Genomic DNA, 22,969 nt, shown 5'->3' with positions numbered 1-22,969 from the left:
ATAACACTGGAATAGCATGAACTTGGATATAAAATTGATATGTTTCACAAACGGCTGATTTGTTTTTATCATAATAGTGTAATATTTAAAGAATAACAAGAAAGCCTTCTGCCTTTTTGTTTCCCCCTGACATCTTTCAGCACATTGGAGGCCAAACTAAAGAATGATTGAGTTATCTTGTCCGAGTTATGGCACACAGGCATAAATGTTTTTCTTGGCTCATTACACTTTCCCCAGAGAGATTATTTTCCCGATTATGACTTTTTTTTAAAGGGATTGAAAAAGAAGAATGTATGAGAAAATGGCTTGAATGCCTCTGTGACCTTTTAAGCAAAGGGCATTTAACATGTGTATTTCTCAAACAATTTGTTCTTATTGTGATTTATGTTTCTTTTAATACACATTGAAGCTGCTGATTTGATATATACAGCACAGTTTTTAAGATCACACCCCTAACCTGGACCACTGGTGGGACTGTGGAGCTAGAGAAAACACTTTTTGATCTGACTTTACCTAACTATCTGACTTTTTTTCTAAATTATTAGTTTTACACAACAGAACCCTCTTTTGTCTGTGTTTGTAGCTCTGTAATTGTACTTGCCTAAATATATAGTCATAAAAATACATGCATGCCAGGTGTAAGGATTTGTGGCCAAAATATTAGGGTCATGCCAAACCAATCGCAAATTTGCTTTGATGTTGATCTGCATAAACCACTTAGAGAATGCTAAGTTTAGATGATGTTGGGAATCCTCTGATAGTCTCAAGGGTCTCCAGTCCAACACTGTTAAAGGATAAAAATAAAGCCTCCAAAACTGAACAATAAAGAAAATGTGGCTCTAAGGATTGCAGCAGAGCCTGTCTGCAGTTCAGGGGACGATTGCCAATGCAGGAGGCCACAAGCACTGCAGTCAGAAGCCTTCCTGCATAAGGTGCACTATGCTCTAAAGCAATGATCCCCAACCAGTGGCTTGCTAACAACATGTTGCTCACCAACCCTTTGGTGTTGCTCCCTGTGGCCTTAAAGCATATGATTATTTTTGAATTTCTGATTTCCAAAAGTTTTCAAAGACATATTGGGCAGGTGTATTGCCAAAGAGAGCTTCCTGTAGTCTGTCAGTCCAAATTGGACTACCAGATAACCAATCACCAAATTGGTCCAAACCCAAACCCCAAATTGGTCCATTTTGGTCACAGTGTAAGAAAGCTTGCAAAATAAATCCCTCCAAATGCGCATTACTCTAACTAAGGTTAGGCCTGTGTTATCACACTTTGTTTTCATTTAAATAAGCCTGCAATCCAAAGTATTTCTTCTGCTTCTGCAAGTTGTCTATAATCAACATGTTGGCAAGAGGGTTACGAATTTAGACTTGGGGAGTGGAAGAGGGAACATACTAGCAGGAGGAAGGGGTCCTGGTCAAAAAGCAACACAGCATAACAGGTATAAGATAAAGAGTGCTTAAGATAAGGAGTGGTACTATAGATAGTACCTGCGGAGAGAAAAGGTAGGGGAAGGCATTGTCAGCACAGGTACTGGGAGTTTTACTAAAACTATATATTCTTAGGGCTCTGGCACACGCGACAAATCTCCTGTGTCTCGGGCAACTAATCTCCCCGAAATGCCATCCCACTGGCGAAAATGTAAATCGAATGGCATACGTGGCGGCGCAATTTTCCTTTCGAGGCAACTTGCGTGATTTCAGTGAAATCGCGCCGCTGCGTATGCCATCCCACCGGCAATTTACATTTTCGCAGGTGGGATAGCAATCTGGGGAGATTAGTCGCCCCCGAACAGGAAGTTTTGTTGTGGGCGACTAATCTCCCCGTGTGCCAGAGCCCTTATGCTCTTATTAGCACTCATCTGTGCAGCAGTTAGATAATTAATTGGATAAAACCCATTCTGCTCACCATACAGCCTCTGAAGCACAGATTGTTAACTCTTTACTAACTTTTATAGTGCTGTACTCTGCTGTGTATGTGTATTCTCTGCATTGCCCTTTAGTCTCACACAATTTGTACTAGCAAAGGGAACAAAAAAAACCCAACCCAGCTGCCAACATAGCATTAGTCCTAAAATTTTTGTGAAAGGTGCCACACTGGTTGCTTTTATATCTCTGTAAAATGTTTCCCATAGACTGAAGTGGAATGAGGTATTTTCTAATCTAAAGGCCATTTTTTTTAAAGTATTATTAAGTAGTAAAGTTTTGACAATTTACCTGTCAATCACCCTCTTGGAATTCTTTTTTTTTTTTTTTTTTTTGCTTGTGTTGCTTACGGTTAAAAATGGTTGGGGACCCTTGCTTTAGAGAAACTACCAACATGTCTGTACTGTACTGTACGTTGTTCAGGCATGCTGCAGTATTATGAGGGCTAAGTGACCCCAAGTGCTTCTGACTGAAGAGTTATAGGGTACCTGGCATCAGATGCTGTTGTATCTGTCAGATGTCACACGTTTTATGTGAAAGTCATGATTTGTATGTAAAAAAAAAAAAAAAATTTGAACATGATAATCTTGGGCTTACTAGAAATGTACTGAGGTTGGCAATTTCACCTGTGTGTATGTGAACATACAAACTCCTTGCATACAGCTTTCTGCCAGGTTCAAATCCTAGAGCTGGGATGTTCTGCTCATACATTGCTGAATGAAAACTGAGGTCATCTTTGACAGTGTCCCTGATATAGTTCTGTTAGTTTGAATGTATGTACAGTATATCTTTATTTATAAAGCACTACTTATGTACACAGCGCTGTACAGTAGAATACATTAATACAAACAGGGGGTTATAAAGATAATAATAAATACAAAGTATAACAATAAATACAAGATACAGTTGCAATAAGTTAAGAGTCAAAGGCACAAGAGGATGGAGTTCCCTGTTCCATAGAGATTACAATCTAGATATTTTGTATGCAGTCTACTGTATTGCACTTAGGCTACTGCCCATTGAGTCTCAGGCAGTGGTGCAATGAGTGGCACTGAAGTTTACAAAATGAACTTGAATCTTATAGTATTCAGTTAAAAACTAGTTTTAGGGTGAAGACACACGGAGCTACCAGCAGCAGCTACTTGGCACAATTTCAAAAACAGACAGTGCTGATAATTTACTGATAAGTATTAATAACTATTAACTGTGCAGCATATATTGCAATGCCTATGGTCCTTTTTTTTTAAAAAAGAGGAACTGTGACGTTTATGATGTTACGTGTTTAGTTAGATACCATTTCTCATCTAATTGCTTCCCTTCCAGAGCATGCTTTTTCCATAGAATTTTCAGATAATGTATTAGGTCATTTCTTTTAATATCTTTAAGTTTATTTATGTATAAAAATTGTGCAATTTCTGTCATGTAAAAAAAAATCTAGATTTTATTACCCTGTTCAATCACAAAAAATTGCTATAAAGTGGTGCTTTGAGGAGAGAGAGTGCATGATCTGGGTAGGTCAGAGGTGTAAATGTGCATATTTGAATTCATGATTTTTGGTTGGTATATAGTGTATATGATTATTGGGAGATTTATGCCTAAAATGTGCACGTATGCTGCTGACTTGCCAAATATACCCCGCATTTAAAAATATAATATTTTTAAAGTGGCAAGTTTGATGTGCTAAACCTTCTGTTAAAGGAACAGTAACACCAAAAAATGAAAGTGTATAAAAGTAACTAAAATATAATGTGCTGCTGCCCTGCACTGGTAAAAGTTGTGTGTTTACTTCAGAAAGTCTACTATAATTTATATAAATAAGCTGCTATTTAGCCATGGAGGCAGCCATTCAAATGAGAAAGGGCACAGGCACATAGCAGATAAAACACTATTGTATTCTACAGAACTTATCTGTTATCTGCTATGTAACCTGTGCCTTTTCTCCTTTTTTCCAGCTTAAATGGCTGCCCCAGTGGCTACACAGCAGCTTATTATATAAATTATAGTAGTGTTACTGTAGCAAACACACCAGTTTTACCAGTGCAGTGCAACAGTGCATTATATTTTTATTACTTTAAAGCTCTTTCATTTTTTGGTGTTACTGTTCCTTTAAGCTTTACAGTCCTGTGGTGACATGTCTGTTTTTTGGCCATATTTAGTGTTGGTGCTGTGCAGAAACCTACTCCTTTAGTTACTAGGAATGTTAAACATATTCCTTAAAGGGTATGGCATGCAATGCAAACTGTATTTTAGAGCCTCAATTTACTGTTTCTCTCTCTCTCTCTCTCTCTCTCTCTCTCTCTCTTTTCTTAATTTAGGCAGATGTCCAAGTTGATCAGAATCGGCAGCATTTTTATCAACTGTCACTAGAATATGTCTGTAAACTTCAGGAAATCCAGGAGCGGAAAAAATTTGAGTTTGTGGAACCTGTAAGTAAAGAGCAAGGTACAAAGAGAGCTGCCAGAGCCAAATGTCTTGCTTTATGGTCATGGGACAGCGCTGGAACCTTAAAAATGTTTCGTAACCTGACTCCCCAAAGTCTGTTTATAGGGATATGAGAAAGGATTTGGACAGTTATTTTCAGCGCTGGAACAAATCGTTTCAGTGCAAGAAATCAATAGTTAAATCTTAAACTCATTTACAGGCAGTGTGCATATACTCATACTCTCATAAAGACTTAACAATAGTTAATAAATCATCCCCTGTTAGTTAATTGCCACTGGGAAAATTTCCTTTAATGCTGCCACTCAGTAGTACTGCTCTAAAGTGGAAACAATTGTCCAGCTCAGGGAAATATTGCAAAATGTCTGAAGGTGACCTTCCTCTTATGCAGGCCTAGAATATCAGAATCTTCTGTGATGTGGCCAGTCTATAAATATAAACACAGAATCTTTGTAAAATGCTGAATATAAGATAAACAACCATAGACTCACTATTTCTCCACTTCACTAAATTGACAATGCTCAACCTGTTGTACTGGGGCACTAAAATAATACAAAAATAAAAGAAATTATTGAATTCTGCAAAACTACAGATATGTAAAGAAATAACCTACAAAACTGAATAAAACACAGAGTTGTTTATATGTTTCTATATAAAAAGCTACAGTGGTGTGAAAAACTATTTGCCCCCTTCCTGATTTCTTATTCTTTTGCATGTTTGTCACACAAAATGTTTCTGATCATCAAACACATTTAACTATTAGTCAAAGATAACATAATTGAACACAAAATGCAGTTTTTAAATGAAGGTTTACGTTATTAAGGGAAAAAAAAAACTCCAAATCTACATGGCCCTGTGTGAAAAAGTGATTGCCCCCCTTGTTAAAAAATAACTTAACTGTGGTTTATCAATTTCAATTTTCAATTTCAATATCAATTTCTGTAGTCACCCCCAGGCCTGATTAATGCCACACCTGTTTCAATCAAGAAATCACTTAAATAGGAGCTACCTGACACAGAGAAGTAGACCAAAAGCACCTCAAAAGCTAGACATCATGCCAAGATCCAAAGAAATTCAGGAACAAATGAGAACAAAAGTAATTGAGATCTATCAGTCTGGTAAAGGTTATAAAGCCATTTCTAAAGCTTTGGGACTCCAGCGAACCACAGTGAGAGCCATTATCCACAAATGGCAAAAACATGGAACAGTGGTGAACCTTCCCAGGAGTGGCCGGCCGACCAAAATTCCCCCAAGAGCGCAAAGACAACTCATCCGAGAGGCCACAAAAAACCCCAGGACAACATCTAAAGAACTGCAGGCCTCACTTGCCTCAATTAAGGTCAGTGTTCACGACTCCACCATAAGAAAGACACTGGGCAAAAAAGGCGCAAACCACTTTTAAGCAAAAAGAACATTATGGCTCGTCTCAATTTTGCTAAAAAACATCTCAATGATTGCCAAGACTTTTGGGAAAATACCTTGTGGACCGACGAGACAAAAGTTGAACTTTTTGGAAGGTGCATGTCCCGTTACATCTGGCGTAAAAATAACACAGCATTTCAGAAAAAGAACATCATACCAACAGTAAAATATGGTGGTGGTAGTGTGATGGTCTGGGGTTGTTTTGCTGCTTCAGGACCTGGAAGGCTTGCTGTGATAGATGGAACCATGAATTCTACTGTCTACCAAAAAATCCTGAAGGAGAATGTCCGGCCATCTGTTCGTCAACTCAAGCTGAAGCGATCTTGGGTGCTGCAGCAGGACAATGACCCAAAACACACCAGCAAATCCACCTCTGAATGGCTGAAGAAAAACAAAATGAAGACTTTGGAGTGGCCTAGTCAAAGTCCTGACCTGAATCCTATTGAGATGTTGTGGCATGACCTTAAAAAGGCGGTTCATGCTAGAAAACCCTCAAATAAAGCTGAATTACAACAATACTGCAAAGATGAGTGGGCCAAAATTCCTCCAGAGCGCTGTAAAAGACTCGTTGCAAGTTATCGCAAATGCTTGATTGCAGTTATTGCTGCTAAGGGTGGCCCAACCAGTTATTAGGTTCAGGGGGCAATTACTTTTTCACACAGGGCCATGTAGGTTTGGATTTTTTTTCTCCCTAAATAATAAAAACCCTCATTTAAAAACTGCATTTTGTGTTTACTTGTGTTATCTTTGACTAATAGTTAACGGTTTTTGATGAGCAGAAACATTTAAGTGTGACAAACATGCAAAAGAATAAGAAATCAGGAAGGGGGCAAATAGTTTTTCACACCACTGTATATTTAAAAATGGGATTTTTTCCAGGCATTCAGGATTACATTTGTTTATTATTTTGTTTATTCAACATTATAATAGCTCAAATATGTCTTCTCTACAGATGCTGTTGTTCTTTCAAGGGATTTTCACCTTCTATCATCAGGGCTATGAACTTGCAAAGGATTTTAGCCACTACAAACTGGATCTACAAATCAACATCCAAAATGTAAGTGATGAAACTTAGCGGCAATAAGTGTGAGATGCTAGGGTTCATTTTCCAATATAGTGCAGAGTGCGCTCTTTGGATGAGAGTCATCATAGTTTTTTTTTCCCCCAAGGAATAGAGTATCTTTGCGTTTGCCCCCAAGGTTGGTTTTGCCACAACTTTTGGTGTTGATTTGGCTGCAATTTTTGGCAACACCGGCACCGGATTTACCTCCAATACAAGGTTTGAGGTAATTCTAGGGTTCGCTAGCTTCCACATGTGTAAATTACCAGTGCTGCCTATATGTGTGATTCCCCTAAGTTACTTTTGTGAATGGCATCAATGCAAACAAGTTTTGCTCAAATTTTAGTGCTAGTGCAGTTCTGCTTGTAAATAAGCCCTACAAATATTGCAAATCCTGGCAGAGTAATATTGGAGATAGTTTAGCAACAATGTGAGCATAGTGCAGAGGTTTTCCCATTATCTTGATCATGCCCTTGTCCCCATAGCTAATCCGAGATTACGAATATAGTATAAAGATTATATGTTATTCCACTGAGAACGGCTTTTGTTGGATTTGATTGACTCCTTTATCATGACTAAATACCAAAAAAAAGGCATTCTGTTTGATGCTTAATGCCTGCCTAAGGGCAATAGCACATGGAGCGATTCTGAGCATATTTTATTTAACCTCCATGTATCCTTTTTTATTTATGCTTTGTACTTGGACTGTGCCCTCTGGTGGAAAAACTGCAGAATGAATTGGAAACATTTAGCACAGCAGTATCATTATTATTTTTAACACATATTTCTAAAGTGCCACCATATTCAGCAGTGTTGTATAAAAAGGGGTGCATACATTAAACTTAAATATTGCATACAAAGGCTGGAGGAAAGCCCTTCGTAGTGCTTCTGTTTTTGAAGCTGCCTGCAGAAGGAAACTTTGCACTACTTCAGAAGAGATGCTAGAGGCTTTCAACCCGTGACTTCTATAGTTGTCTGTGGAAACGATTTTCGGAGCGAGTACTTGCCCGCAATAGCAGCGATCTATTGAGGGCAAGTAAGTCGATCCGTGGGGTCTTGCCCTTAAGAGTTCAGTGCAGGGATTTACTCTCTTGCTTTGTTTTAAAAGCTTCTATGAAGGTGTTATTGACTCAATTGGTTTTAACCTCGTGCAAGCCTCTTTACTGACTGTCTAACCTCAATCATCCTTTTAACTTGCCAAAACTTTCCTGTTGTGTCACATTCCCCTTACAAGAGGCCAGCAGATATTTTCATTCCATGTGAGTGTATTTTTCAGATCTCAGTCTTCTGGCTGTTGTGTGCAGGGCTGGAACTAGGGGTAGGCAGAAGAAGCAGCTGCCTAGGGCGCAACGATTGAGGGGCGCCAGGCAGGAGCGGAGGGGGGGGGCGGAGTTGGCCGACCGGGTTGCCTAGGGCGCCCGGTCGGCTTGGCCCGCCCCTGGTTGTGTGTCTTGTCAGAATACGATTGGACCAGTTATCAGTATGACAGCTGAATAAATCTTTTCACATTCCAATACACTAGATTGAAGGGAGCTATAGAACCCTGCAATTCTGGGTCCAAGTGTCTAATTCTGTTACAATCTATTTTTTGTGTGTAATCTAAATGAATTGGAATGCAATAGGCAATGCAAGTCTTTAAGAGGCTTAAGGGGAAAATTGTTATTTTACAGAGACTGTTTTGGTACCTTAACCAAAGAATCTTGTTTATATCTAAAGTACTTAAGACTGTGGAAAGAAGTCAGGTTTCAACAGCTCCCTTTAAATAAGGGGTAATAATAACAATCATTATATAGGGTTTCATCCGTGTTTAAAAATATGTTTTTGAAAGCTATAAAAACAATCTGTTTACCCAAATTGACTTTTATGAATTCATCCTTGTCCTTTTTTGATTTGGTTTGGCTGCTTAATGCCTTTACATAAAAAGCAAGGTTTGTGCAAGCTTCCTGTCTTTAACTGCTTTCATTTTATAGGAATCAGCAGTACTCACATGTAAATAGTTCAAACTGAGTTAATCCAAACTGTTTTCTAGAAACAAAACAAGCTTTTTTATTTGGCTTTTGACAGAGACGCATGTCTGTATGGCCTTCTGTGTTTTGCCAGTTTAAGGGAGAGTTCTTAGGTTATAAACACTGTCTAAAGTACAGGAGTAACACTTACGACAGTATTTATCAAAGACTACACAGCCTTGTATTATACTATACTATTATTATAATATTATATAGTTTTATAAAGCCACGATAAAACAACACAACAAACATTTATTTATTAATTAAAACCTTTTGTGTTTTTCTTAAAGCTTTCCTCTGTAAACTTCTATAGCATTCTCAATGTGTATCCTTGTTAGTATATTTCCACCTCCTCAATTAGACAAACTGCTGGAATGTTGCTTAGCAGGCTAGGTGCCTCCGGTTAGACGATTTTATAATGACAAGTAAAAGATTACGTTTAAAATGTAAATGTGTATTTGAAGTCCGGTCACTTTCACATTCAGTACCTTGGACTTTCAACGGTTGGTGTCACAGGATATTGTGCAAAGTGAGGAAGTAGATATGCAGCTTATCAGACGGCGCATTTTTTTTGCCTATTTTTTGCATCGAATTCATTAGTCAGTACTTTTGTTTTTGTATTTTTTTATGTGTTTGATCATAGCCTACTGACAGTATTGATCATAATAAAAAACTGTATTGCAAAGCAGGATAATAGTAATCACTTAGTGCTTTATTTGTCCCCCCCCCCCCTTTTTTTTTTAATAGACACGAAATCGGTTTGATGGTACTCGATCCGAGGTTGAAGAACTTTTGAGAAAAATAAGAAAAAATCCCCAAGAACATAAAAGAGTGAGCCCGTTTACAATGGAGGGGTATCTCTATGTACAGGAGAAAAGTAAGTATCATTGCACAATGCAGTTAACAATATATTTAGCACAGTTGCATCAGTTTTACTAAATATGATTAGGGATTAACTTTTTTGGTTTAAAGACTATCACGGGAAATCTATGCAGTTAACCATGGCAACGTATTTTATGATTTCATGCTAGAATTTTATGTGCTCAGTTTTGCTGAAATTTAGAAAGGGCTGCTGTACCATAAAAAGGTATACATTAGTATTATCTACCCCTTACCTTCCACATCAACCAATGGGATCAGAGCCACCCCAGCCCACCCCATCTATCAAAGGAGCTGTTCTGGGTCCATATTTGACTATTGGCAACATAGGAGCCTATGAAGAACACATATAGCATAGATGAAAGGAGCTTCTGTAACAATCTAGTGTAATGTATGTGCCATTGCAGAGCTAATAGCAACTTAATTGCAATGTTAAATTGCCTTCCTATTAACTTCTGCATTATTTTGTGGTTTTGAAGAATTTTTGGGTGAAATTCAGCAAGTTTGCTTATTACAAAATATGACTCTTTGGGGGGAATTCACAAAAGTGGAGATAGCCCTTTTTTGGAGTAAAAGTGGTGGAAAAACTGGTGGAAAACACTTTCTCCAGATTCACAAACATAAATCCGCCTAAATTCCGACTCAAACGCCACTTTTCTGTTTTTGGTGAAAGAAAGACAGTTTACAGACACTTTTGTGAATTTGTCGCTTAAACGACATTTATACGACGTTTTAACGACATTTTTTCCCCGACATTTTCCCCGACATTTTCAAAATGGAGTAAAGCTCAGTGTAACTCTGTCAGACAAATTCTAAGCTCTTCTGTTTTGTTTGATTTGGTTACACCCAGTCTCCATTTGACACCTAAGGAAGGGGCCCCATTAGGGGATCATTATCATATTAGTGGGGATTAGCAGCCTTTTATTAGGGGACAAGTTTCTGTGTAACCCTAGAACAATAGGTGCAAAAAGCCTCATTAACATTTTATAAACAAGTAAAACACTGATTTAAAAAAGTTTAATTTATATCTTATATATAAAAAGTTTTTACCTCACATTTGCATTGTTATGCTAGTTTTAGCTTAATCAATGAGACAATAATAACATTTTGTGTGAATATATTGTAAACATTTTTATTAAAAGAAAAAGTAAAGCCTCCCAGGCAAATGTTTAGTTTTAGCAGCAGTGCCCCCTCTTTAACCACTTTACTGACATTTGCCCCAACTTATCTGTGCCCCCATAGCATGTCCTGAACTACAGAGCTGCTTAACAGCATTGGTCCCCACCTGTTCCCAGCAGCCATCTTGGTGGCACATACACACTGGCACCCAAACTGGGATATTGGGGTACAGGGTTGGACTGGCCCGACAAGGCAATGGATAAAAACCCAGTGGGCCCTAGTCCTGTTGGGCCCCTTATCACCAGGCATGTTGGTGAGTGGGCCGGATTGCTGCTGACCAGTAATGAGTAGGGGCTAGAGAAGAAGGTATTTAGACCCTTAAATCTTGTTACAGAAGTGGAATTACACAGAAATATAGAAAACATTAGAAAGCCCAGCTTGTCCTGAAAAAATGATGTATAGTTTCCCTGGGCAAACTAAAATTACCCCTCAGGAAAATGCCCCAAAGGAAAATGGCAAATGGCGTATGAAATGCAAAATCCTGCTGGTAAAATCCTTATCCCAAGGCTCATGTAGCTGTGGGACTGGGTTTGATGGCACCGACAGATTTACTAACAGCTAAAGGCAAATTCATAAAAAAAAAATGTCGGGAAAATGACAAAATCTGAAAACTGTCTGTTTAAAAGACAAATTCACAAAAGTGGAGATAGATGTTTGTGAATTAGGTGGAAAATGCGACAAATCTATCTCCACTTTTATTTTGTCGGAATATCACCACTTTTGTGAATTCCCCCCTTTGTGTTTTTACCAGTACCAGGTATTACTATACTTCTTTAGCGCATGTCCCAACTTATATTGATTTTATTTCTTAGTAACCCTTTCCCTCCACTCTTCACTGCAGAGCTACATTATAGGGTATTATTACATCCCTATATTTACATTTGTACTTAGCTAAAGGAAACACAGGCACAAGTATAAAAGGATCCCAGAGTCCTTATTACAATTCAGCAAGAGTCTTCTAAAGAAAATTGTTAACAATGAAAATCAGTGTATTTTTTATTAAAGATGTATGGATATATGCAATTCACAGTATTGTGGGTGTTTGTATGACATTATGGTACTAAAGGCAACAGTGTTATATATACAGTGTGTTTAAGGCTGATTTATTTTATTTTTACTTTGTAAAATAATTTTTCTGGGCTATTTATGGCCAATATTTACCATGTTATTCAATCATTTCTTCTGGTTCTCACAGCCAAAACCATCGGTTTGTCTTTTAATTGCTATAATTTATTTACATTTGTATTCTTGCAAATGGTATATACAAACAATTATAATATTCAATACATATATCATATTTGATTTTCGGCATCTTAATCAAAAGAAATAATCGCTTCTTTCTCCTTAAGGGCCTGCTCCTTTTGGCTCAAGCTGGGTAAAACACTACTGTATGTACAAGAAAGATTCAAAATCTTTTACAATGTTTCCATATGAGCACAGGTCGGGAGGAAAAATTGTGAGTATACCTGTGCCCTACCCATTTGCCTTCTACTATTTCAGGTATTGCTGGTATATAGTCACATCATAGCTGCCCTGCAGTTAGCATTTTTTATGGCCTGGTTAGCCTACTATATCTAAATAACTGCTTTGCTCAGGATACCTTGTATTATCTGCTGTTTTTTCTTCATCTGGCCCTCAGTATAATGTTGGCTAGTAACGATGCCAGGATAACAATGCTGAAAAGGCTACTGTGCATGGCTGTCATATTTTGGGGAATTATGCGGTTGCCAGGGAAGTTAGTAGAGACAGCAAGGGTCTTTTTATTTATTTATTTATTTGTAATTAATGTATATTGGAAAGTTACTTATAAATCATTTATTTTGCTATGAAGGGGTGGAAGACAATTTTAAGAAACCACCATTTTAAAAAAAAAAATCATGCTAAATTGCAAATTGTGTTAGAATTCCAATGTCTCATAATAAAAGTTAATTTTAGATGAACTACCCTTTAATTTTTCTAGTTTCTGTAACTGAAACAAAAACTTGTTTTTCCTTAATGTTGATATTTACCCCAAAGTTGACAGGTTCAGCATGATATGAATTTATACAGTTAATGCAAGCCAAATGTAGGAATTAAATCTTAAGGGTCTGGCAGATATCTCAAGTCTACTCTTATAATGGTGACCATGCCATTAATGAATATTTGAAATAAAACACACTTACTGAAATCTAGTTTTTCTTTTTCTGTAGGGTGAAGGTGACAGTTTTTCTCTTAAGTCTTGCACTAAGCGGCATACGGACACAATTGACAGAAGATTCTGTTTTGATATTGAAGCTTCTGAGAGGTAAATTTAACTCAAACTATCCCCAAATGGAATACAGGTATAGGATCCCTTGTCTGGTTACCCATTATCCAGAAAGTTCTAAATTACCAGAAGGCCGTCTCTCATTAAGTTAATTTATTAAAAATTACATTTTTAAAAAATATTATTTTATTTTTCCCAGTAATTATGAATTGGGGCCTTATACTTGAATCTCACTAAGCTGCATGAATAATATTGGGTTTAATGAATGCGTTAATTTGGTTTTAGGAGGCTTAAGGTATGTTGATCCAAATTACCAAAAAGGTCCCTTATTTGGAAAACCCCATGTCTCAGGCATTCCTCAGAATAGATCCCATATGTGCATATGCTTTAAAAATCATATTGTATATGCAGTTTTGTCATTTGGCTGTAGGTGGGTATTACAAGATCAATTTGACATAATTGAATCTGTTCACAGATTTTGCAACAGTGTTATATCTGTTGATGTTATTTAGAAACAACATATACAGGTATGGGATCCCTTTCCCGGGAAACCCGTTATCCAGAAAGCTCTGAACTATGGAAAGCCTGTCTCCCATAGACTCCATTTTAATCAAGTAATTGGTTTAATTAGTAAGGTTTTATCGATTTTTTTAGTAGACTTAAGGTATGGAGATCCAAATTACGGAAAGTCCCCTTATCCGGTATACCCTTGGTCCCGAGCATTCTGGATAAAAGGTCCTATACCTGTATTTGCCTTTAGGAAGATTCAGCCTGCTGCTTTCTTGAGTTTTGCTATCAACACAAACATGTCTGCATTCATTCGTAGAGGACAATTTAATCACCGCAGAGAAAGTTGCCTCATGGGGTTCTAATGTAGTGAATGGCAAATAGAAATGTACATATAAAAAGCAAGACTGGGGACATTGTAAGTGTATTTAAATATATAAGGAGGGATATATAAGATGCAAAAGAGAAGTAATTCGCATATATTGAGAAAATAGATATATTTTTGCGTACATAAGTCAGAAGAACCAGTATTCTAGTCTTGTATTTGAATGTTATTTGAACACTGTGCATGTATTTGTGTTCAAAAGTTGAGTTGTTGCTAAACAATATTTGAATACTACAATTCTGTTTGCAAACTGGGTGGGCAGGGTTGCCACCAAACACATTGAACTACTTGAAATCTGTCAGAAAAGGGTATCATGCATGAATAAAACATAGTTAAAGGAGAAGGAAAGGCTAAGTCACTTGGGGGTGCCAAAATGTTAGGCACCCCCAAGTGACTTAGATTGCTTACCTTGTACCCCGGGCTGGTGCCCCTGTTCGGAGAGAACAGCACCAGCCCGGGGTAGCAGCGAGCGCTTCCTACTTCCTATTCGCATGCGCCGGCCCACGGATTTCGCCAGCAAAAGAAAAAGGAAGAAGGAAGCGCTGCAGGTACCCCGGGCTGGTGCGGTTCTCTCTGAACAGGAGCACCAGCCCAGGGTACAAGGTAAGCGATCTAAGTCACTTGGGGGTGCCTAACATTTTGGCACCCCCAAGTGACTTAGCCTTTCCTTCTCCTTTAATGCCTCCCATGTTTACCTGTTTAGGTGGGGTAATGCTTCTCAGGGTGGCATGGTTTTCAGAAAACCGAGGTGGAGGTTATAAAAGAGGAGTGCATTTTTCATTCTAATGGTTTGATTTCTCTGCTGGCATTAAACTTCAAAGCAGAGTTGGATTGCACCTAAGTAATGAGGACCCTAGCAGTTGCTTGGGAAAAATGCTTGAAGGACTGGCATGTTTTAAATAAGAAAAAATAGCTTTTTGTCTGGAAATTTTGGCCTAACACGATTTTTAATTTTAACATTTCCTCTATTTGATTTGTACTAGGCCTGGAGTTCTAACAACTATGCAGTCCTTCTCAGAAGACGATCGCTGTCTGTGGATGGAAGTCCTAGATGGAAAAGAATCTGTAAGGATTACATGTCATTCTACACCATTTCTACTGCAGATGGAGCAGATTTTAATCTCACTTTTACACACACAGCCAATTTTTCCCCTGTTTACTAATTATGTGCAGTGTGAGCCAGATATCAATTTAAAGCCTGTTCCATCTGCATTTAATTGCTTTTGTTATAATCTAATTAGGTGTGAAATAAAAAGTAGTAAAGTAATTCTGGAAAATTAGAATATGGCAGACAAAAGAGTCATTTATGATCAAACCTCAGTGTTCAAATAGTCACAAAAAAGTATTTGGAAAGTATTGGTTTCTGCTACAAGTGGAGCACTGCAACAATGAGAGGAATAACTTACTATTGCTTATATAATTAAATGGAACATAGGCAGAGCACCAAGGTGCTCAGATCCAGGTTTTGCTGATGGTGTGTGGAGAACAGAGAAAAAGGCATGCCTTAATGCCAAGCAACACATTTGCATTATGTTTTTATGTACTAAAGGGGTTTGCAGTATGAAATCAATGATCTAATCAATGAACATGATCTGAAGGATCTCAGTTATATTTAAAAAGACAGATAAGTAGGTAATTGTTTTTTGGAATTACAGTAATTCTTATTATAATTACCACATTACTGTCTAAGGAAAAGCTTTTTGTATTTGTGTTGCATATTTTTATTTGTATAGCACAACAATTGCTATCTCTTTAATATTATGTATTCGATGTAGTGGAGCATAAAAAAGATATCCTGCCAAAATAAGCTGAATAATAAGCTCCAGTCAGGTTTGGCAGAGCCAAAATCAGCTTCCTCCTGCAAACATGGCTCACTTATTAATTAGAAGCCAAAATGTGCACTTCTAGCACAAAAGATAAATGGGATATTCAGAAAATGTAGGTGAAGCCATTATGTTTGTCTGGCAGCTGAAATGTGACAAATGGTTGTTAAGTTTTAGCTCTAACTTTTTAATTGCTGTGCAGTAATATGGTTTAAACATTGCTTAAATATTGAGATAAACTGTGATGCTTACTTATTCTGCACCTCAAGCTTTGTGTGACAAATTACAGCTGTCAAAGTAACAGCCAATCTCATGTACCATTTATGATTTCTGATCTAATAAAGATCACAGATTGTAAATGTAATACATCTTGTATTAAGCCTGTTCCTACAACACTGTCCTCATATTGAGCATCCAGTTTAAACAGACATAATTAAAATTATTTTTCTCTTGTCCCATTCCCCTTATTTTTTTTAACTATATATAGAGATTTCTCAGTTTGAACAGATCCGTGTCAAGGCCTGAAGGAGGCAAGTATTCTGGAAACCTATAAGTATGTTTATTGGAATGGAAGGTATTTTGGGTTTGTAGTTTTGGTATCTGCTTCAGTGCATATCATCCAATTTTGCAATTCTTTTAATGTGACATGCGGTATTGCTAACCACAGCACTAAAGAACTGGTAAAATTCTTTAGTCCTCCTGGGTCATGGACTTCATTGCTGTTATCTAGTAACATAAATTGGGGGAGATAGCACTGGAACACAAGATATTTTGCAGTAAGTTGTATGTGAGTGGCTGTAACTTTATTAAGGCTAATGTCCAAAAGAGCGATGCATAGGACTTTCCACCAGTGACTCCTATTGTTGGTGGTGGAAAGGCATTTCGGAGCAGTTAGCCGCCGTGGTAACAAAGATCTATCATGGGTGAATAAGTTGTTTTGTCGCACATTAGCCTTAAAGGATAAGGAAAGCTACGAAGGCAGTTTATTGCCAATATATTAGCCACAGTATTGCAAACTAGAACACTATATTTATTCTGATGGTCTGACATCACTTACCTGCCTGCAGGCTGCTGCTGGTAACTCTGGTCTCAGATTACAGCAGGAAGGGGAGGGGGGAGAAGGCAGAGAGGAGCAAGCTGCACATGCTTAAAGCAACAGTAACACCAAAAATGAAAAGTGTTTTAAAGTAATTAAAATATAATGTACTGCTGCCCTTCCGGGTAAAACAGGTGTGTTTGCTACAGAAAGGCTACTATATTTTATATAAATAAGCTGTTGTGTAGCCATGCGGCAGCCATTCAAGCTGGAAAAAAGGAGAAAAGGCACAGGTTGCATTGGAGATAACAGATAAGCTCTGTAGACTGTTATCTGCAAAGTAACCTGTCCATTTTCTCCTTCGAATGGCCACCCCCATGGCTACACCACAGATTTGTTTATATAAACCAGGGATCCCCAACCTTTTATACCCGTGAACCACATTTAAATAGAAAAAGTGTTGGGTAGCAACACAAGAATGAAAAAGGTTCCTGGGGGTGCAATTAAGAGCCTATAATTGGCTACTTAATAGTCCCTATGTGGACTGGCAGCCTACAGAAGGCTCTGTTTGGCATTGCACTTTATGCAACCAAAACTTGCCTCCAAGTGAGGAATTCAAAAATAAGCACCTGCTTTGAGGCCACTGGGAGCAACATTTTCGCATGAATTTTCGCGCAATTACCGCACATCTGAAATGATCGTATTTACTCAGATTTTTTGACAAACGTACTTTTAATTATCAGTAATTTGGACTTTGATAAATCTGCCCCTATGTGCTTATGGCTATATTTACATAGACCTTTCTGATAAAGCTTACTTAGTTTTCCCCTTGCTTCTTCTACAGTAGTATCAATATAGATGAGAAGTCATTTAAGAGCGTATAAACAGATGTAATGTTTACAAAAACACTGTACCGATTTTTTTTAATTTTTTTTTTATCCTTTTAAGGTGCTCGACTAGACAAATACGGCTTTGCTATTGTGAAAAATTGTATCCGTGCAATTGAAACAAGGGGTAATGTTTTTGCCAATAAATAATTAAAATTCTGTGTTTACATTTTGCACAGGTAATGTCTTAGGTTTATTTTGTTAGAGAGCTGAGTCTGGCAACATATAGGCAGATCCCATTAACCAACCTAACTAATATCAGTTTAACCAAATATGTGTGTGTATTGATCTGTTCGTTCAGCAGTCAAAACTGTGGCTCGGTGCAAAGGGAAAGCAAATAAGCTACTTTAGCTTATACCAAGATTGCAGGCTATTAGTGATGGGTGAAATAATTCGACAGGAATGGATTCTCAGTGAATTTCTGCGTTTCGCCATTGGCAGATTTTTTTCTAAAACCGCCGATAAAATTCACTGCAGAAAAATTTGCCACGTAAAACAAAAACTCGCAAAAAATTGTTGCGCGCGAATTTTACAAATTTTTCAGCAAATCGAAAAAGGACATATTCAATCATCGCTACAGCCAATATATGCACCAGTAAACTATTTTTTAGGGAATCTAATGTATTTTAAAGCAGGAACCCCAGTGCAAAGTCTGCATTGTGCTGAGAAGTTTGTCATGTTTCATATTTACATACATTTATGAAATGCAATTAGTACAGTTAGTTTAATGAAACAACAAATGGGTTGTTGGAGTAGTCAAGGCTAAATAAAATATAAATACAATGGAAGTACAATTGATCTATTCAAATAAACTACAAGCATACAAAAGAAGGGGATTGATATAAAAACGTTCCCTGGTCCCCTGTTTCCCTAGTAATCAGGGCAAAAGCTTATATTTCCAAAAGCAGGGTTTTTTAGTTACAAAGTTATGAGCAGAAAATTGACAAACTACAATACCATGTTAAGGTGAACCCCATATGGTGGTCCTATTTACCTCATACTTTTCATAGACTGGCACCTGCCTGCATGGTAGCATTTCTTGGGAAAACTGTCCCCTGACCAAGTCACTGGTCTCACAGGCTTGATCCTTCCCCACCATTAGCTTTTACAGGAGAGAGATTGCCAAAACTAAAACGATGCTCTCGCAGACATAATCCTCACCCATAATGTTAGGTTTACCTTACCCTGGAATGGTGGCTTGACAATTTAATAATCATACTTTGTAACTAAAAACTCCTTTTTCTGAAGATATTTGCACTTGTACAGATGCGCCCTGCTCAATAGCGCTTACAGTCTAAAAGGAGAAGGGAGCATAAGAAATGAGTTGTTGCTAGGGGTCTGTCTTTCTAGACATCTAACATTCTGGCTTGCTCCACTTCATTTGCTAAGGCAATTAAGTCCTAGCAATTAGTTATCCAATGCCTGAAAGCTATAGAACAAAATGTAAATAATCCAAAAAACATACAAAAATAAGACTAATTGAAGATTAAAATGCTACTGCCTATAACATATTAAAAGCTGTATGCCACCATAAGGATAGCACCTACATTTGACCTATAAAAATAGTATTATTGTGATCTATATAGGTAGTGTTTCAATTATACTCTTTTATGCAATTACATTTTAGATTTTCATTATATATTGTGAAATAACACATTTTATTCTCTCTTCTAGGTATTAATGACCAAGGATTGTACAGGGTTGTGGGGGTGAGTTCTAAGGTCCAGAGACTGCTGAGTTTGTTGATGGGTATGCCACCGTTTTAATATTTTCTTCCCCATGTTGATATGTGCCTTAATCCACTAGAGAGAGTTTATTACATAAATGTTTTTGTGTGATACACATTCAAACATTAACACAAAAATGTACTTGTAATTTGATGTTGATAGCCATATTCTAAATTCATCCTAAAATAGGCTGGCACAAAGCGGACTTTATTCAAAAAATATACAGACTATAGGGGCCGATTCATTAAAACACGAGTTCGAATCCCGAATGGGAAAAATTCGGATTGGATACGATAATTTCTGAAGATCGCAAATATCACGAAAATGCTTGCGAAAAAAACGTATTAGTCACAAAAATATTGTATTGGCGATCCGAAAGTCACGAAATTTTCGTACCGAACGATTGTAAACAGCGAGAAAACCTTTCTGATTTTTTCACACAAGCAAACGAAAAAGTCACGCGGGCGACAAAAAATTCTGTGAAAATACGCTCAGAGCGTTCGTGGATTAGTAAATATGCCCCTATGACTAAGTGCCTCTGTGTAGCACATAGGCTTTTTTCAATATGTACAAGATGTAAAAGATTTGTACTAAGTTATTTTTTAAGAAGCATTTTTACTGGGGTCTGGTTTGTGCCAGCCTATTTTTTTCCAAATCAAGGATTTCCCCTTTCGCTGAAGGTCTAGAGCATGTGCACCTGGACCCAATGATCCATGTGGTGAGTCCAGTATATTCTTTAAAAGGGAGCCAGGCTATATCATATTTGTTTCAGGTTTTGCAGCCATATTCTAAGGGGCTCATTTACTTACTCACGAACCGGGCGAATGCGTCCGATTGAGTTTTTTTCATAATGATCGGTATTTGGCGATTTTTTCGGAGAATTATCACGACTTTTTCGTTGCCATTCCGAATGTTGCGCAAAATCTGGCAATTTTTTCGTAGCGTTAAAACTTGCGCGAAAAGTCGTGCCTTTTTCGTAGCCATTCCGAAAGTTGTGCAAAATGTTGCGATTTTTTCGTAGCGTTCGGATTCATTCAAGCTTCAGTATGGTGACTTTTCTTGGGCCAGGTTGGAGCTGCAGGGTGCCATTGAGTCCTATGGGAGGCTTCCAAAATCATGCTAAGTCTGAAAGTTTCGCCCGCCGCTTACGAGCGCTCAATACGAAAAAGTCGCGACAAGATACGAGCGAATCGTAATGGCTACAAAAAACTCGCGTTTTTTCGCGAAAATCGTATTGGTAACAAAAAAGTCGCGACAATTTCCAAAAAGTCGTAAAGGCGCCGAAAAAATCGTGAAAAATTTGAAAAAGTCGCAAAATGTTCGTTTTCCAATCGGAATTTTTCCAATTCGGATTCGAATTCGTGTCTTAGTAAATCAGCCCCTAAGACTACTTGCACTTTGACTTAATGATTATATTGTGTTTTTTTAATATTTCAAATTTTTGTAATGCAACTCTTAGGGGCACATTTACTAATCCACGAATCCGAATCACGAATGGGAATAAATCGTATTGGAAACGAAAATTTCGTAAGATCGCAAATATCACGAAAATGCTTACGAAAAAATCTTATTAGTCACGATAATATCGTATTGGCGATCCGAAAGTCCCGAAATTTTCGTACCGAACAATTGTAAACAGCGGTAAAACCTTTCCGATTTTTTTGTGCAAACGTCCGAAAAAGTCGTGCGGCGTACGAAAAAGTCATGCGCCGTATGAAAAAGTCGTGCGGACGCCTGAAAAAATCGCCGAAAATACTCTCGGAGCGTTCGCATGAACGCTCGTGCATTCGTGCTTTTGTAAATGTGCCCCTTAGCCTTGGCTTAATTACCCTAACAACCAAGCAATGGTTTAGAAGTCAGAAAGAAGATTAACATTAGTTGCTCAGAAAAGGCTGAGCTATAACATGCTAAAAGTAAATGTGAAAGTAGACTATAACCTTTAATAAAAGCTGGTTTAGAATTTCAAGTATAACGCCGTTATATTTCATATAGATTTCTAAACTTTTATGAACTGATGATAATTATACCTATAATTTTGATATATGTGTAAATAATAGCAACTATGCTTGTTGAGCAAATCACTGTGTTCTCCATATAAAAATTATATGTACAAGAAAAAACCCCTAACAGGTGCACTAATTATATTTCACAAACAAAATGATTATCACCTTCATTACATACTTGAAAATAGGGTTATGTGAGTTAAAAAGTATTTTCTTCTTTTTTTTATAGTAGTGTAAAATATAACAAACGGCAGATGTTGTTCCAGATTAAAGATTCATACTTTGATCATTTAATTGGGGTTCTCCAGCTGTTGGTAAGCTATAAATCTCCACAGCTAGAGCAGTCGTTCCAAAGCTGTGGGGCTGCCCCACTGGGGTGACCAAAAGCGGTGCATGGGAGCCCGTCATGAAAGCCAGTTAGGGTGCAATTTAAGGGTGATTATAGGATAAACTGTATTTAGAAGATTTGGTTCTTTTTGGAACTTAATAGACTTATATGCTCCATAGGTATCTAGATGCTTCCATCTAATCAACATCTTTATCCTTATTCTGCCAAAAACATTTCTGCTTTATCAAAGGGTCCGATTTATTATACAGGTATGGGACCTGTTAGGGCGAAGACACACAGAGCTACTTAGTAGCAGCTACTTGTCATGGCTACTAAACTCCAGAATATACCCTATATCTTAGTTTGGATCAAATACAAGGTACTGTTTTATTATTACAGAGAAAAAGGAAATCACTTTTAAAGATTTTAATTATTTTAATAAAATGCAGTCTATGGGAGATGGACTTCCCATAATTCAGAGCTTTCTGCATTATGGGTTTCTTCATAACAGATCCCATGCTTGTATATCCAACGATTTGGTCCAGCGTGGACAAAGTTCTTAAATCTAAAATTGTCTTAACTCTTACAATCTGTGCAATTAACCAATATGCAATAATAATAGTTGTGGTATGCTCAGTTTTAATTAATGCAGGGTCTTTTTTATATTTATCCATTCTTGGAGTACTGTTAATGTCAACAGTTTTCTGCCACTGACAATTTGTCAGTTTTGTCAGTGCATGTTTTACTTCCCTTAGGCACTCTGTAGAAATGGAGAGGGTACGGACAATTGCAGTCAGCAGCCATTAATTTATTATTGCTGATCTGTAGTTTATGGCCACTGTTAATTGTTGATCATTGATTGTAGTTGCAATATATGCAAAGTCTTCCCAAGGGACCAAATATAAGGGATATATTTTATTTTATACTGTCATTTTGATTTGTCATGAGCTGCCGTTTGTCTGAACTGGTCTGACTTTTAGGGATTCATTGGTATTCTGTGAGCCTTGTTTGCCATTTCAACCAGGCTGTTCTCCAGAACCATGCATGCTCCATCTGTGCGTATAACACAGTGTTCTTTGGCACAAGAGGCTGGAGAAAACCAGACAGTGAATTCATTT

At 37.5% G+C, this 22,969-nt stretch overlaps 1 protein-coding gene across 1 annotated transcript in view; it reads left to right on the top strand.

Annotated features, from left to right (window-relative positions):
- arhgap10 (Rho GTPase activating protein 10) overlaps window positions 1–22,969 on the top strand; it is a 110,323-nt gene that overhangs the window by 37,776 nt on the left and 49,578 nt on the right. Inside the window, exons 6-14 of the mRNA XM_002933502.4 lie at window positions 4,241–4,351; window positions 6,739–6,843; window positions 9,600–9,729; window positions 12,260–12,366; window positions 13,100–13,194; window positions 15,031–15,112; window positions 16,358–16,400; window positions 17,855–17,920; window positions 19,468–19,542. Coding sequence (XP_002933548.2) covers window positions 4,241–4,351; window positions 6,739–6,843; window positions 9,600–9,729; window positions 12,260–12,366; window positions 13,100–13,194; window positions 15,031–15,112; window positions 16,358–16,400; window positions 17,855–17,920; window positions 19,468–19,542 — 814 coding nt within the window. The remainder of the gene's footprint in view (window positions 1–4,240; window positions 4,352–6,738; window positions 6,844–9,599; window positions 9,730–12,259; window positions 12,367–13,099; window positions 13,195–15,030; window positions 15,113–16,357; window positions 16,401–17,854; window positions 17,921–19,467; window positions 19,543–22,969) is intronic.

The sequence above is a fragment of the Xenopus tropicalis genome, chromosome 1, assembly GCF_000004195.4.
Source record: "Xenopus tropicalis strain Nigerian chromosome 1, UCB_Xtro_10.0, whole genome shotgun sequence".
NCBI classification, from domain to species: Eukaryota; Metazoa; Chordata; class Amphibia; order Anura; family Pipidae; genus Xenopus; species Xenopus tropicalis.
This window is presented reverse-complemented; position numbering and strand designations above follow the sequence as displayed.